This window comes from Nannospalax galili, unplaced genomic scaffold (assembly GCF_000622305.1).
Source record: "Nannospalax galili isolate Female #2095 unplaced genomic scaffold, S.galili_v1.0 scaffold296, whole genome shotgun sequence".
NCBI lineage: Eukaryota > Metazoa > Chordata > Mammalia > Rodentia > Spalacidae > Nannospalax > Nannospalax galili.
The window spans coordinates 4,660,024-4,675,442 of record NW_008340113.1 but is presented as its reverse complement, the minus strand read 5'-3'; the positions used below and the strand labels follow the sequence as shown (position 1 = coordinate 4,675,442).

General features: G+C 43.2%; 1 protein-coding gene across 15 annotated transcripts in view; it reads left to right on the top strand.

The window, feature by feature from the left end:
* The first annotated feature begins 1,135 nt into the window (after positions 1 to 1,135).
* Positions 1,136 to 15,419, top strand: part of Tle4 (TLE family member 4, transcriptional corepressor) — a 158,426-nt gene continuing 144,142 nt past the window's right edge. For 7 of the 15 annotated variants that reach the window (XM_029564508.1, XM_029564504.1, XM_029564503.1 and 4 more), the window contains exons 1-4: positions 1,136 to 1,870; positions 2,407 to 2,504; positions 3,585 to 3,648; positions 4,781 to 4,825. In XM_029564508.1, coding sequence (XP_029420368.1) covers positions 1,826 to 1,870; positions 2,407 to 2,504; positions 3,585 to 3,648; positions 4,781 to 4,825 — 252 coding nt within the window. In that variant the 5' untranslated portion in view covers positions 1,136 to 1,825. Of the gene's footprint in view, positions 1,871 to 2,072; positions 2,112 to 2,197; positions 2,239 to 2,406; positions 2,505 to 2,830; positions 2,846 to 3,584; positions 3,649 to 3,748; positions 3,766 to 4,622; positions 4,680 to 4,780; positions 4,826 to 15,419 lie in introns of those variants that run through there. The other 8 variants (XM_029564505.1, XM_029564507.1, XM_029564502.1 and 5 more) reach the window with 5 other exon arrangements.

The window sequence follows — 15,419 nt, the reverse complement described above, 5'->3', positions numbered from 1 at the left end:
CCAGGACTCCGTCCACTCTGGGGTCGTATTTCAGTCCCGGCCGAACTTGAGCTCCACGGAAAGGGAAGAGCGCATCAGCCAGTAGGCTGCGCCGGGCGAGGGCGCCCGGAGGACCTGCTCCTCCCGAGGCCGGGACAAGCCCGCGCGTCCCCGGGCTGCGCGCCCTCTTCTTCCGAGTCAGGGCAAGTCCGGCTCCGCGGCCCCCGCCCGCGCCTCGCCACTGGCCACGGCTCTAAGCTAGGGCGGCCCAAGTCCGCGTTCACGCGGAAAATTATGCGGGCTCCAGCGGCGCGTAAAATTGATGTGAACCGTACGAAGTGGGATCAGCGTGATTCTCCCTCTCTTGTCTCAACAGGGGTTTCGGCGCGTTGCACAAGGCCGAGCTTGTCTCTTTAAGGAAACGCTGGACCCTAATTAGTCCGCGTTCCCAGAGCGGCAGCGGAGCCGGGGCCTCGGTGTCTGGGCTGGAGGGGGCGGAGGGAAAACAAGCCTCGGAAATCGTCCTAGGACCGGCCTCCAAGCCCGTCCACCTTTACTTTGCCGCCGCCAACGCCTCCACAACCTACTTCTAAAGATGCAGCCAGGACAGCAGCAGCAGCCGCCGCCGCAGCCTCAGTCGCTGCTCCCAGCCCCACGTTACTTTGATTGACAGCTGAACAAATGTTTCCTCGGTTCGAACGCTCGCGCTAGGGAACGTCAGCCTAGGCAAAGCTCCGCCCTGAGCCGAGCATCTCCGCCCTGCCTCCGCCAACACCATCCCTTCGCGTTCATTGGCCGGAGCCCTCCGTCACGCCCTGCCCCCACGTGGGCTCCAGCCCGCCTGGCTCCGCCCTTCTGGCTTGCCATTTGTCAGGGGTGAAATGATGGGCAGTAACACAGAACGGCGATTAAAGTGCAGCCGTCTCCGATTGGCTGGTGGAGACGCCCACCGCGCCGGGGGAGGGCGGGGCTCCTGGGGAGTGCCCCAGAGCGGTCGCGGGGCCAGCCGGAGGTTGTAGTCAGCCTGGCGGCATCCGGGACGACGGTCGCCTCGGAAGGACTACATCTCCCGGGATGCAGCGCGGTTCCCCGCGGATGGTTGTGAATATGTATCAGAATGTTAATGATTAGCTGCTGCTAAATTTGGTCAAAGAAGTCACCTACACTGAGCGCGTTGTTAGAGCCGTTCCGAGCGGGTGTTTGGCTGTTGGCTGCCTTCTTCCCCCTCTTACACACTCGCATATTATTTTGAGGTGGTGTTCGCAGAGTTTGAAAGAGAATTTTTTAAAAAGCCGCGAGCGTTTCACTCTTATTTTTATAATCCCCTTCAATTTGGGGTTAGAAAAAACAGGAAGGAAGAAAAGGAAATGAAATGTGGTAAAAGAAGCTAAAAGGTGCCTTTTAACAGACGGTTGCTGTGAAGTGAAAACATCTCCAGAGAACCCCCAAAGCACCGCGAGACCTCTTCCGAACCCAAGGAGTTTGTGCTTGCTTTCAGGCCAGAGGAGCGCTCAGTCATCCCGAGGAATAACAGCCAATTAAAAGACAAATAAAAAAAGTTTGCAGTGGGACCCGAGCGGCGGGCGCGGAGCTCGCACTTCCCGGCTCCGGCCGCCCGACTTCGGGCGACGTGAGACGATGCCAGCCCCCGGCCAGTGACGCCCGCGGGGAAGGCAGAGCCGGCCGCCCGCGTCCAGCCGCCTCGCCTTCCAGCCGCCCGCGTCACGCGAGAGCCGGAGGCCGGGACCGCCCGGCCGGCCTGGGACCGGCCGCTGCCGCCTCCTGGGGCCCTCGCAGCCGATGAGCCGCGCGCCTCTGCCCGGCGCAGCCCACTAAATCGGCGTGGATGATTCGCGACCTGAGCAAGATGTACCCGCAGACGCGCCACCCGGTGAGTGCGCGGCCGGTCGCTCAGAGGTGCGGGGGGCGGCCGACTTGGAGCCATTTTCTTATTGTTGTCTTTGAAGCCCCGGGAAGCCGCGCGCCGCCGCCCGCCGCCCGCGCCGCCCTCCCGAGGGGCTGAGTCCGGCCGTACGAGTCCGGGGCGGAGGGCGCAGGCCAGACTTCCGGCGAGAGCAGGACGGCCCGACGCCATGGCGAGGCTCCCCCCGACGGCCCACTTTCGATTCCGGGTGGGAGGGTTGGGCGCCGCGGCGGGGAGCGGGGCCGGGGGAGCCGGTTGAGGAGCGGGGCCAGCGGGGAGCCGGGGCAGCGGGGCGGCTGGGCCGGGCTAGGAGCTGGGCTGAGCAGTCGGCTGAGGTGCGGGGCGGGGGGACCAGGCTGGGGCGGCCCGGGGAGCCACGGGGCCGAGCCGCGGGGCCGGGAGAGCTACCTGGGCTCCCGCGGGCGGCAGGAGGGCGTCACTGCCCGCCCCCGCCATCCCTCCCGTAATGTGGACTAATTAAATATTTTATTGTTGTTTTTCAGGCACCGCATCAGCCTGCTCAACCTTTCAAATTTACAATTTCCGAATCCTGTGATCGGATTAAGGAAGAGTTTCAGTTTTTACAAGCTCAGTACCACAGGTAACGATATTGACTTTAGCTGATCCTCCTGTTTACTTAGCTCTTGTCTCCCCACTTCCCCCAGCAGCACCCCCTCCCCCCTCTCCCTCTCTCCCTCCCTCTCCTCTCCCTCTCTCTCTTCCTTTCGCCCTCTCTCCACTACAAAGGTATTATTACCATTTTCCCCCCCGTGGGCTGAAAGGGCAAGTCAAGGCCTCTTTTCCTTTAGGCAGGTGTAAAGAAATTAAGCATTTTCTTTTCCTGTAAACAGAAAGGGAAGCAGAACAATCGAAACTGAGGAGACTTGGGAAACGCTGAGGCCAAACTTTCGATATTGATTTATTGGGTCAGGAGAATGGAAGGTTGGGAAGACTCCTGACTTCTTGGTTCTTTATTGCTCTGGCCATGACTACTCCTTTCTGCCTTTCCATGCGAGCCCCGGGACAAGCCCAGTGAGCGGTTTCATTACTTTTATTCTGGAAAAAAGTGTTTTTGTCTTCTAGGCTCGTATTAGACTTTCGGGCTTTTGAAATGTTTTCGTTTCACTGGATTTTTAATGATGCGTAGCTCTTATTTCATAAACTCGAGGACCAAGAGAAATCATTGAACCTGATGAACCCACTGCCCCTGATGATGCTATTCAATTTGCATCAGTATGGTGGAGAGGAAAAAAACAAGACATTCATAAGACTGTTTTCATTAATTTCAGAGAATATTAGATAAAGCCTCCATGTAGCATTTGGAGGACTTACTCTGCCTGTATCTGTAGTCATTGCTGATGTTTATTTCCTTGTTTGTTTTAGTAAATGGATTTGGTAAATATTCAATTCTGAAGTTCCAGAGTTAAATTGACTAGAGGGTTAATTTCTTTAAAATGTGCACATCTCCCAACCCCCGCAGTTGATCCTTGTTGAAGGGGCCAGTCCAGGCTTCTTCTTGCCTTTTCTCTCTCCTCCCTTTCATTAATAAAATGCTGTTTAATATCATTGATTTGGTGATTGCGGGTGATGATTTAGAGGAAGGGATGTGGATTTGGATTTGGATTTGAAGGATGTAGCTAAGCTCTACACCTGTACTTAGATGATTTTGTGTCTTGAGCAGTCTGAAGCTGGAATGCGAGAAACTGGCCAGTGAGAAGACGGAGATGCAGCGGCATTATGTCATGGTAAGAAATGTGTGTCACAGATTCGAAGTGCCCATTAGTTTGGGATACTGAAAGCAAGAATAGTTTAAAATCGCTGGAGGCTGCAGGGTACATCACAGTGGCTCTGCCAGGATTCAGGTGGTGGGATGTGTCCATTAGCAACCTGTAATTCTAGGTTGTTAGAACTTGCCTTTGACAACCAGCTTTGATTTGAATTTTTCAAAAAGTTCAGTTGCATGGGGTATAATTTTCCATGCTTTGCTTTCACAGATTGGGAAAATGAAAACAAAACATCCTTTATGTTTTGTTTAGTCACAAGCAAAATGTTTTTGTTAGCGGTTTTCTTTGTTCGTTTGCTTTTACTGCAGCTGTGACCAGTTTTTCTGTGTACTCTTAACATCTCATTGTGTCTTAATTCTTTTAATTAATGCTGGATAGGAAAAGACACCAGACCCCTTTTCAGACATTTTCCCCTTCCTGTGTTCCTGTTTGTATGTGTGTGTTTTCAGTTTCTGTACTGCTTTCTTGCTTGGAGGAGTGCTGGGCAGTGCTGCAGAGGTTTTACAATGCCGGTTACAGTCCCACTTAAATAGATCAGATCTGTGCTTACAAGTGTTTTGAAGTATATTTTTATGATTCAAAAGTATATTTTGTGTTCAAAGAGCTTCCAGAGTAACTCAGTTCATTTTCTGTCAAGCATTTTTTCTTTGAATATGTGTATTGAGTAGCACACTGAAAATGAGAAACTGAACTCTTAAGCATTGGCATCACCTTTTTTAACCGTTCTTTGAGAACATCAGCATTTGTGTGAGGCATGTCTCCTCTATGCCTAGGAATTAAGAGTTACACGACACCGAATTTTCTTCCAGTCAGTCTTCTCAATTCATCTGTTGGTGATGCATTTGGATATTTTAAGACTGCTGGGTTTGAACACTGTTTTTCTTAGTTTTGTGAGTTTTTCTGTGTGTTAAAGTGGCTTGTGGTTTATTAAAGATAGTAGCTGGGCATGCTTTTTCCTTTATTGGCTGAGTATTGTGGGTATTCTGGTTAAGGTGAGGCTTCTGTAGTTGTTTTCAGTGTACTTGGGCATTTTGAACAGACTGGAGAGAGACTTTGAAAGGCACACGTTTAATTATTTTTCCTTTTTTGACAGTATTATGAAATGTCCTATGGGTTGAATATAGAAATGCATAAGCAGGTAAGTTATTATTTCTTTATAATAACCATTTTAAGTGACATTCAGTAATGATACTTTGAAAAGAAAATTATATATTTTGCGATTTCTCCTCTGCACATTATTGTGGCTACCTATATTTTAAAAGACAGGATGAGTGAGAAGGGCTAGTTTTTCATACTCAGCTCCTCATCTTCCATATTATCCTAACTTTAATAATTTAAAATTTTATTTCACAATGTATATTAAACTTTTATGCACTTTCAAAAGGTATATGCAAAATTCAAAAATGTATCTTGTTTTTCTTTTTTAAAGAGTTGTCAAATATCAAAAACTTGTCTTATGAAAGAAATATTCTTGGAAAATATTAGTAAGTAAAACTAAATTGTGTGAAGCCTTTTGTTGGCTTGCTGTGAAAGAATAGAGGATGAGCTAGGAGGATCAAAATGAAATCTGCAGAGCTGCTGAAGAAATTGATGTAAAATCCTTGTACTGGTCCCCTCGAGGCTACTTAGTTGGGTCTTGCCAGGAAGTCTAACCATTACTTCCAAAATTTGTACAGAGTATATGAACTTGATAGGATGTGATAATGGTTCAACACTGGATTGTGAAATCTAGCAATTCTTTCGGGAGAGGGGATGGGGAATCATAATTAGATGGGAAAGCATTTTGAGAAATATGGATGACTAAGGCCGGATTATTTTGTTTAGCGTTTTTGAGGAGACCAAATGAAATGACTTAGGTTCCTTAGACAGAAAAAAATGGCACACACACACACACATAAATGTTGCTTGGCAATGATAATTCCCATGAATCATTTTTTAGTGATTAGTGAGGTACTTTAGGTCTGTGGACCATTTCAGAATCAGTACCTGTATGTTCGCTTGCTGAGAGAAAGGTGAGGGAAAATTTCTTGTTTTTCATAACTTCCTTATCTATGGTCAGGGTGGATGTCAGTACCTTCTAGGATTAGAAAGTATCAAATGGCTGCATGTTATTAGGCTTTATGGAGTCTGTTCACTACATACTCAGAATGTACCGATATAGATCATTAAAAGACAAATCTTAGACAATAAAGGCGATTACACAGTATTTGGAAACAGAAAAGTTAGGAAAAATTGAGTCATTACATCGAAGAGTTTTAATTTCAAGTACTGTTTTTACTTTGTATGCTGTTTGGTTAAGCCAATATTAATTTTACATGTGCTGATATACATACGTATTGGTTTGAATGGCACATATTTAAATTTTTATTTTGGTATCTTTACTATTTCTGTTTAGACTAGTAATGTCGCTATCTCCTGCTTAAGCAAAATGTATTGAAACTTATGGGTGGACTCCCTTTAGTTCCACCTCATAGGAACAAATTACCCGAGATGTGTTTGCTAATTATCCTTATTGCATATTATGGAGGTCTAGGTCTTGTACATACTTTACTTTGGTCTGTAGGTGCCCTCCCAAGACTAGTTTCTCTTTAAAGATTGGACTAGATTAATACCCCTTTATTTCTCCCTTTTCTGTACCTTGTTTACCCTAGCCACTTAGTTTCTGGATTTCCCTGTACCATCTCCATGTAGAAGTATCACGTAGCTTGTATTGGGCTCTGGTTAGTTCTTCGTACTCTGGTGTGGGGTATGTGTGAGATCCCTTCATTTTACACATTTTATACCTCTGTGGTTCTGCCATCTTCTTGTCCAGCTCTCCTCAAATGCCATCCATTTGTAGTCCAGAGGAGTACGTTTCGCCTTCTTTTCCCTCTTGCTTTTCAATTCAATCATATCAAGAATCCTGAGGGCAGTTTATCCCATTATGAAGTACAGACAGCCCTGCAAACCACCTACTTATTATATTTTCTTTCTTTTCCCCCTTAAGCACAGAGGCATATCTGTCTTTATTTGTTTTCCTAGGCAGACAGCCTTCGTTTTCTTGGCCTCCCTTCCAGATGCACTTGCTGGATGCTCTTGTAATGGAAAGCAGCAATAATGCAAGGAAGTTGCCCTGAGGCATAATCGGGCCTATTTCTCAAGATCGGGTTAGGCTTATTCACTTATTAGATTTTTGTCTCAAAGGGTTCAAGAGTAGGAGTCCCAGGAGTCCTTGGAAGTACCCTAGTAATTGGTGGCCCTGATATTTGAAACCTTCTGTATTTTTTTGGTTTAATGTCACTGTGTTCCTGTTCTTCATGGCTGCAGCCAGTCGACTTACACACAGTATTTGTAGAGAAATTTTTCACTGCTACAGAAAAGGATGGTTTTGAGGGTGCCATGAGTCTGACGTAGCAAAATGATAAAAGGTTGACAGTGTGAAGCAGTGAGAAGCAGGGAGGGCATGCATCCCCCCGCCCCTTTCGTGATGCTCATCAGTTGCTCTGGGTTGATTCTGATAGAGAACCATAACGTGAAACCTATGGGGAATTTGTCATTCTGAAATGAAAGCTAATGTAATTAGAACCAATTAAAGTACATTTAGCAAATTGGATTTAATCTTAATTAAGCCTGCGTAATGTTGCCAATTTTTAACAATTATGTTTGAGAACATAATTAATTTAAATTTTGGTAACTGAGTAAATAGCATTAGACTGGTAAAATTAGTGGGTTCTTTTGTTAAAGGGGAACTTAGTGACATGACATGGAATTGGAGCATAAAATATGACTAATTTCTGGTAATCTTTAGTAGAATTAGTAGAGCTGAGCAAATGAAGCTGGGAATAAAACTCAGAGAAGCTAGAGTGGAGTGTTCTAGGCCACAGTGGGAATCAGTGCTTCTCCATTGGGGATGACAAGTAGGACTTGGTTACAAATGGCATGGGCTTCATTGTGACCGGTCCAAAATTTAAGTTTGAAAGATGAAAGAGCATTGATTGCTCAAAGACTTCCTTGTGTTTTTATTTTGGATAGGACAGTTGACCCAGTGTTCTTGTTACTTTTTTCTGATTGTTCTTTATATAGTGTGGCTTTAGTTGGTTGGGTCAGCCACTGTGGGCAGATGGGGTTGCTTGTACAATTGATACCATTGCTGCTTGTTCGCATCCTTTGCCTGTAACACTGTAACCCAAGAAATCCTCTGTGATGGAATCTGACTCCAGCAGTTACCACTCTGAAAGGTGGATATTGGTTGTAGATTAGGAACCATTGGTGTGTGACTTCGACCTATAGAAAGGAAATAGGTGAATATGCTGTAACTCAGGATTTCCTCATAGTGTATTGTAATCTGAACAGCTTTTCTAAAATTTATTTGCTTAGGATTTGCATTTTAAAAATTAGAAAATCTTTGGACTCTGACAATTAAAATCTAGAAGTGGAAACTGCACATTTATATGTAAATATGTTTGTTACATGTGCATATCTGTTTGTGTGTGTGTGTATGAGAGAGAGAGATTTTTGTAAAGCAACCAAATTTCTACTTCACTCTAAGCCATGCAAATTTTATTACAAGACTTGGGCCACAACCATTTGAGTGCTGCTAAAATATTAATTGAATAGAAATGAAAGGGCCTTGCCAACTGATAGGATATCATAATCACAGCCTCTTTGGTCAATGGTAAATGATGATAAATGACATTAGGAACCTTTTAGCAAACTGTAATAACTACTAGGAGGGCAGCAGTATGGATTTGCATTATATCTGATACCCTCTAGTACCAAGTGGATTGCCAATACTGCTTGTTTAGCATTTTCTAAGGGCAATAGGATATTGATTTCTGACTTACAAGGAACAGCTCTATTTTCACCATTGAAAAGTATTGCAGGTTGTTAAGAAGAAATTGACTTGAAGAGGCCGACTGCTGCCCATCATGGAGCAAATAAAGCAAAACTGCCGAAGCATGGTGGAGCAGTGAGACGGGCCCTCAGCAATTTGTTGCTATTAATTTACCATGCTCGACAGCAAATCAATCGGCATCTACTTCATCTGCTGAAGAAAATGCTGTCCAGGGCAGATAAAAGGCTCGGCATGGTCCAGAGAATAGACTGACTTGGCCAAAAGGAGGCTGCAGTTAATGTGTAAATAAGCGAAATCAAGGCCACTGTTGCAGAGGAAGCTGCTGTTAATTAGCTTGGTGCTTTTTAGTGGGCTATTTTAGAAAGCAGCCTAGGATTTGGAGAATAAGGAGATTTAGTGAGGTTGAAGCAATAGGTGAGTGGCCTGACATTGCAGCCATGAGTACATTTGATTCTAGGATGTAGTCAGTTAATTTGGGGATAGTTCTTGCAGTGGAAGTGAGTTTATTTTACGTTGTGTTTATACCAAATTTTCCTTACAATACTTTGTTTGCGGGGGGACCACTACCAGTTTCTTGCACATCTTCTTATATTGTTTATGTTTAGATTTGAAAGAGTGCCTGGAAAAGCAGGTGTTTGAGTATATAGGCAAAAATGAGCTTTTAAACAGTGGCTTTTTTCCTGAATTGGGTATATGCATATGCGCCTATGTACTAGGAACAGGGAAACACTGTCACAAGTGGGTTATTCCAGCTGAAGGAACTCACAGACCAGTGAAAATTTTGCTAACAGAACTTGTCTTGTGTATTATAACCATTAGGAAGTAATTCAAACAGGGATGGATACTGCTGGACTGGGAAATTTCAGAGCTGTACAAGTAAAATCTTGGGTTTTGCATAAACCCCAGAAGAGGCTGAAGAGAAGAGGGTGGCGTGCTGTTCGGGGCAGGTCTTGCTTTTTTTTTTGTTTGTTTGCATTGACGTTTTAAACTCATGTTTTCTAATTTAAGATTACTGATCACACCAGGCATGATTGTATACACCTTTAGTCTCAGCAGTACTGAGGCAGGGGCAGGCAGATCTCTGAAATCGAGCCAGCCTGGTCTAGATAGTGTCAGGCCAGGTGGGGCTACAAGGAAGTTCTACTTAAAAAGACCAAAAAAATAAATAAATAATAATAATTATACCTGATAATATTCCATAATTAATATTAGTGGAATAGGGTTTGGTTGTGTTTTCTTTTTCCTTTACTCCTTTCATTTGGATGTTTTGGGATGGGGGTCGTGTACTGTGTAGTACATCCAAATGTGTAGAAATTTTTTTTTTTTTAAAACTACCAGAGGATCTACCATTGGGGCAGTTAATGCCAAGTGGCAGCTTTGTGGGCAGGGCCTACTGAGCTGTTTTTGATCAGGAGGAGGGGGAATCCAGAGGGTGAAATTTAACCCATTAGGGTGTGTGTATCTGTTAAGGAGAATATTTTCTGAATACTGTGGGATTTTCCTTTTTCCTCCCTTGTGTCAAATATTCAGTTTTGAGGTACTATGGGAAAATATCGGTGGATTTTTTTTTTTCCACCCCAAGTAATGATTGTTGAGTGGAGCTGCGTGTCTCCAACCAATGGAAGCGAACATTTTATTGCATATCTGGCATGTGCTTACCACAGATCTGGGCATACTGCCAAAATTCTTTCCTTTAATTCTTACAAAGATTCTAAGAAAGGGATTATGTCTAATCAAAAGGTGATTAAATGGGGTCAAATCTGTACAAGGTGATATACTAATGGGTGGTAGGTTGGATGGATTGTCTGGGAGGCTACCCTGTTAGGAAATGGAGACTCAGGCCTCAGCTCATTCCCAGAATAGAGAAGCCCTAAGCTGCCAGAATAGTCTTTGTGGTTTTGCCCTTCAGCCTCTGAACTTTGGGTTTTTACACAGACCCCCTTGAGGAGCCTCTGTAGCTGCCTGAAGCCCAAGACTGAAGCCCTTCAGGCTGGGCTCTGTCCAGGCTACCTGGTCTCACACATGTGGGCAGAAGCAGCATTGCTTATCAAAAGGGAGTTGGTCTTCCTTGGGAACCTGTCTTTGTTTGCTTACTAACTGGTTCTTCCATTTAAAGTACCTTTCCTTGTGGTCTCTGAGACTGTCTAAAGACAAGGGGCTGTTGGTCAGTCACCATTTTGGAGTTTTTGAAGGAAGAATCTGGGAGAGGGGAAATGAGATATGTGATGTTACATGGTCTCTAGTTCAGAAAGAGGTTCTTAGATATTGGAAATCATACACAACTCAAACTTTTAAATGAAGGCAGGTTTTTTTTTTTCCTGTTACTGTTACGAATATTTCTTTGCAGTGTTCAAAAGAATATTTTCTTCTAACTGCCCCTCAATCATTCTTTTACTTATTTTAATTGACAAATTTGTTTGTATCTGGTGGGTACTTTGAACTGTGTTGACTAATAAGCCAGACATGAATCAACTGCAGCCTCAGTGGAGGCTCATAGCCATGAATTCCATTTATCCTCTTTCCTCTTGGAATTATACTTTTTTCTTTGCCCTATAGAATAGGTAAAGGAAGGCAGTTGGAAATTATGTTAAACATTTAGAAATCGTTTGTATTTGCTTGTTAATGGGAAAATTTTTATTGCCTTGATATTTGAGAGCCTTGATTGTGACTTCGAGATAATGCATTTGCTGGCTAGAGAGGGTAAAAGATATGATTTCTACAGCGTACTCTCCTTTACCATTCCCTATACTGTCTTTAAAAAAACAAAAACAAACAAAAAAACTCCACTTCTGGTGTGCTGCTACACTTGTTTAATCCCAACATGGGGAGTCAGAGGCAAGCGGATCTCTGTGAGTTCAAGACCAACCTGGTCTACATAATGAATTCCAGGCCATCCATGGCTACATAGTGAGACCCTGTCTCAAAGAAAGAACAACAATAAAAGGGGCTGAAGAGGTGGCTCAGCAGTTAAGAGCATACACTGCTCTTGTAGAGGACCCGGGTTTGGTTCCTAATATCTGTATCATGCAACTCACAACTGTCTGTAATTCCAGCTCTGTCTTGCATCAGTGCAGTCATGTGCACACGCCCACACATAGACATACACATACACACATAATTAAAAATAAAATAAAAATCATAAGAAAAATAATTCTATCCCATTCTGGCTATGGAGAAGGGTTAGTGGTCTCATACAGGCCAAACTATCATTTGTGCAAACTCGGCTGCTAGAGAGAAGCACGAGGCTGCACATTTAGCATGGACACTGATTTACACTGATGATGACAGTTTACAACAATTTATGAAACGATTAGACTAAGGGGGAAGGCCTCAGAAGTCTTAGCCAAAGTGAAAGATAGAGTTGTTTTGACTTTGCCTTAGAAACAGCTGTAAGTAGGAGTTGTTTTCTGTCTACAAAGAGGGATTTAACTGGCCTTCATCACTACAAATCTATATACCCTCTCTGTTTTCACTGGAATTGACCCAGCGTTGATGCCAAGCTCTCACTATTTCTATATCACAGAGCCTAAATTTATCTTCAGAGAACTGTAGTGTGTAACCTGTACTCCTTTGGGGGTGCGGGGGCACAGATGGGCAACGTAAGGATTTTCTTAGCTGATTTGTCAGAGAAGTGGAATCCTAAAACCTCCAGGCCATCCTTTAGGTACTCTGTCCTCTGGTGGATGGATTATCCTATCATCCTTTTTGAGGGTTTTGCTACCTCAGAATTTATACTGTGGAGGGAGCTTCTATATCTCATAGAGCAAAAGCATAATTTCTCTCTCTCTCAACTGGCTGTGGATGTATCCTCAGAACTCTGCAGGGCCCTCCCTCTTGCTTGTAGCACTTAGGCATGTGAGAGGTTAGGGGAAGGAAGGAGGATATCAGCTTTCTGATTTCTTACAAGCTTATTTGACCTTATAGCTAGGAATCTGCTTCTAGTCTTTTCTTTCTTTCTTCCTTCATTTTTTTAAACTTTTTTTTTTGGAAGACAAGCTCTCACTGTGTGTTAGGCTGGACCTGAACTGTCAATCCTGTCTTGGGCTCTTAAATGCTGGGCTTACAAGCATGAGCCACCACATCTGGCTTCACTCTTATTTCTAAGTACATACACTGCTTCTGAAGGTCTGCAGGTTCTTTTGGTTATAGATTTTAGAAAGATAAGGAAAGACAACTGGAAAGATTCGTGGAAATTAAAAACACTAGTATTGTGACACCTTTCTTTGCAGACTTTTAGACATTTTACATGTTTACCTCAGTCTTTCTGATGTTCCCATAAAGCAGGTAGCAAGCTTGGATCTGTGTTTATTTAAATAGCTTCTGTCAGAAGTAGGTATCCTACAGTTTGCCAAGCAATGTCATTCCACTGGCCTCCTTTAACAGATGACACCAAAGCTTAAGGGCTTAAGAGGCTACCCCAGTGTAACAGTCAGGGAGGATCAACCTGTGGGTGGGGGATACCAGAGTTCACAAAGCTCAGTGTCTGAGGTCACATAGGAGAGTCACTGGCAGTGGAGGAAATAGTAAATTCCTTAACTTCTCACCAATTATTTGTTCCAAATAACAAATAATGTGTTTCTGTCTATGATGTTCTTGGCTTTCAGGAGCATGAGGAGTAAGTTAATGCAGATGGCAAGTTCAAAAGTATTATGCTGTCATCTCAGTGTGATTGTGTTTGATGTTCAACTCCTCCCTTTCCTCTCTACCCTCCAGTGCTGGTGCCCTGCCCAGAGGGAGTCAGGGATCAGTAAATTGAAATCTAAAGCTGAGACCCACTTTTAGCAGCTGCTTAATCAAACTGACTGCACCCTTACCCCTGATCTGTGCTATACAAACATGCTGTACTGTATACACGCTTGTCATTGCCTCGCTCCCCCTCCCACCTAGAATGTAAGCTTCATCGAGCAGGGGCTTTTAGCATTGCTTTCTGCAACATACCAGCTCCTGAGAGTGTGGGTGTTGCACAGTGGGTGCTGGTATCTTGGAATATATGATGGAGAGAATACTTCTGTTTGGATAGAGGTGGCCACATATCTGTGTGATGTAGTATTTCCTCAAGGTGTGTTTGAACTTCAGGATAGACAACTAGTGCTGAGCCTTTAAGTATAAGTAAACGTTGTAGAAAAAGGACATGCAGAAAGTGAAAGCAACTGAACTTGTAGTTTAGGAATGAGTTAGGACAGTTAAAAATAGAATATATGTATTTTGATGTTACTCTTTTTAGGTTAAAAATGAGTCCTTTCTAACTGGATTTAAAATTCAATTTGAACATCACTCTTACTAGTATGTATCTCAAGAGTTCTTTTAATTGTTAATCGATTTGTGTACATGTGGCTCAAATGAGTGTGGTGGGATACTAATCATAACTATTTTGGTGTGTTCAGCTAACTTTCCTCTCAAATCAGTAAAAATGGTAGCTTCTAGTTCTTGTAAAGGAATATAGACCCTTGAAGCTATCATAGTTTTCAGTGGTGGAGATGGCATACTGTTGAAAGAGCAGTGCTAATAGTAGCCAAGTTTTCAGAGTTTATTTTGCAGATAATTTTTCACTTAATTTCCTTATGAAATTGCATCATTATTATTATTTCCATTTTACAGCACGTGATGTGTAGAGGGTTTAAATAACTGCAATGGGAACAGCCAGATATTTTTTATGGTGCTGGGGATGGTACTGGGGCCTTGCACATTGCAGGTAAGGGCTCTCCCACTGAGCTTTCAGCTTAGAAAGTTCCTTATAAAAATTTCTTTCAGTTTTTAAAATCCATGTTTGCCCAATACACCTAGAAATGTATGTTTATACTTTATGTATTGCAAGATACTTCCTCTCTCATTTCTCACTTAAACCTCAGTAATGTCCATAAATTTTCCCTAAGAGATGAGTAAATTGAGACACAGATGCTATGTAACAAAGTTTCACAGTTAATTAGAAGATGGTTCAGGATTTACCAGTTCTCTTAAGATCAGCATTCAGGCTAAAGTTATGTCCACACAGGATTGGGATGGTTATTGTGAAATGTGCAGATAAATATGTAGAGAGCTACTTTAAAGTTACTGGGGTAAATTTTTTTTTATTTTTTATTTTTATTTTATGTGTATGAGTGTTATGCCTGCATTTATGTAAGTGTACCCGTGTCTTGCAGTGCCTGTGGAGGACAGAAGAGGGTGTCAGGTCCCATGGAACTAGAATTCCAGACAGTTATTAGCCGCCATGTGGGTGCTGAGATTGGAACCTACTTTTAACCACTGAGCCACCTCTGCAGCCCCCAGTTACTGGGTTTTGCACTATTCCTTTGGCATATACCATGTGTATTTCAAAACTGTATGAATTATAATGTGGTATAATAATGTCTTCCCAAGATGTGTGTACAGAGAGGATATGTAGTAGTTTATTATCTGTTGTGTAATTAGCCCCTGGGATTACTTACCACCAGTCAATATAGATGTCAGTCGCTCTAACTAAAGTTTGCTTTATGGACACTTGGGTAAAGCGTTTCCACAAGCTGTGGCTTACAAAGAGCTTGGCATCTCAGATCCTTGGATCTCTTTTGCTGTCCCATAAAGAACCCTTTACCAAGGAAGATTTGAACTTTTCAGCTTGATTTAAAGTGACCTTATTATAAATAAATGAGTTAATGGTGAATAAAAGAGTGAGGAAACGTTTAATCTTGTCTTTATGATTCAAAGACTTAATAGAGACAGCTTCCTTCATGGAAAGTATAAATTCCAAATGAGGAAGAATGTATATTATTCATTGCTATGCCCTTAGTACCTAAAACAGTGTCTGGAACCTAGGAAAGGAAACCAGTGAGTGTGTGACAGAACAGTGAAGGAGTGCTGGAACCATTTACATTTATGTCTTCACGTATATTTTGTTGCATACCACATTCTGAGTGTTAAC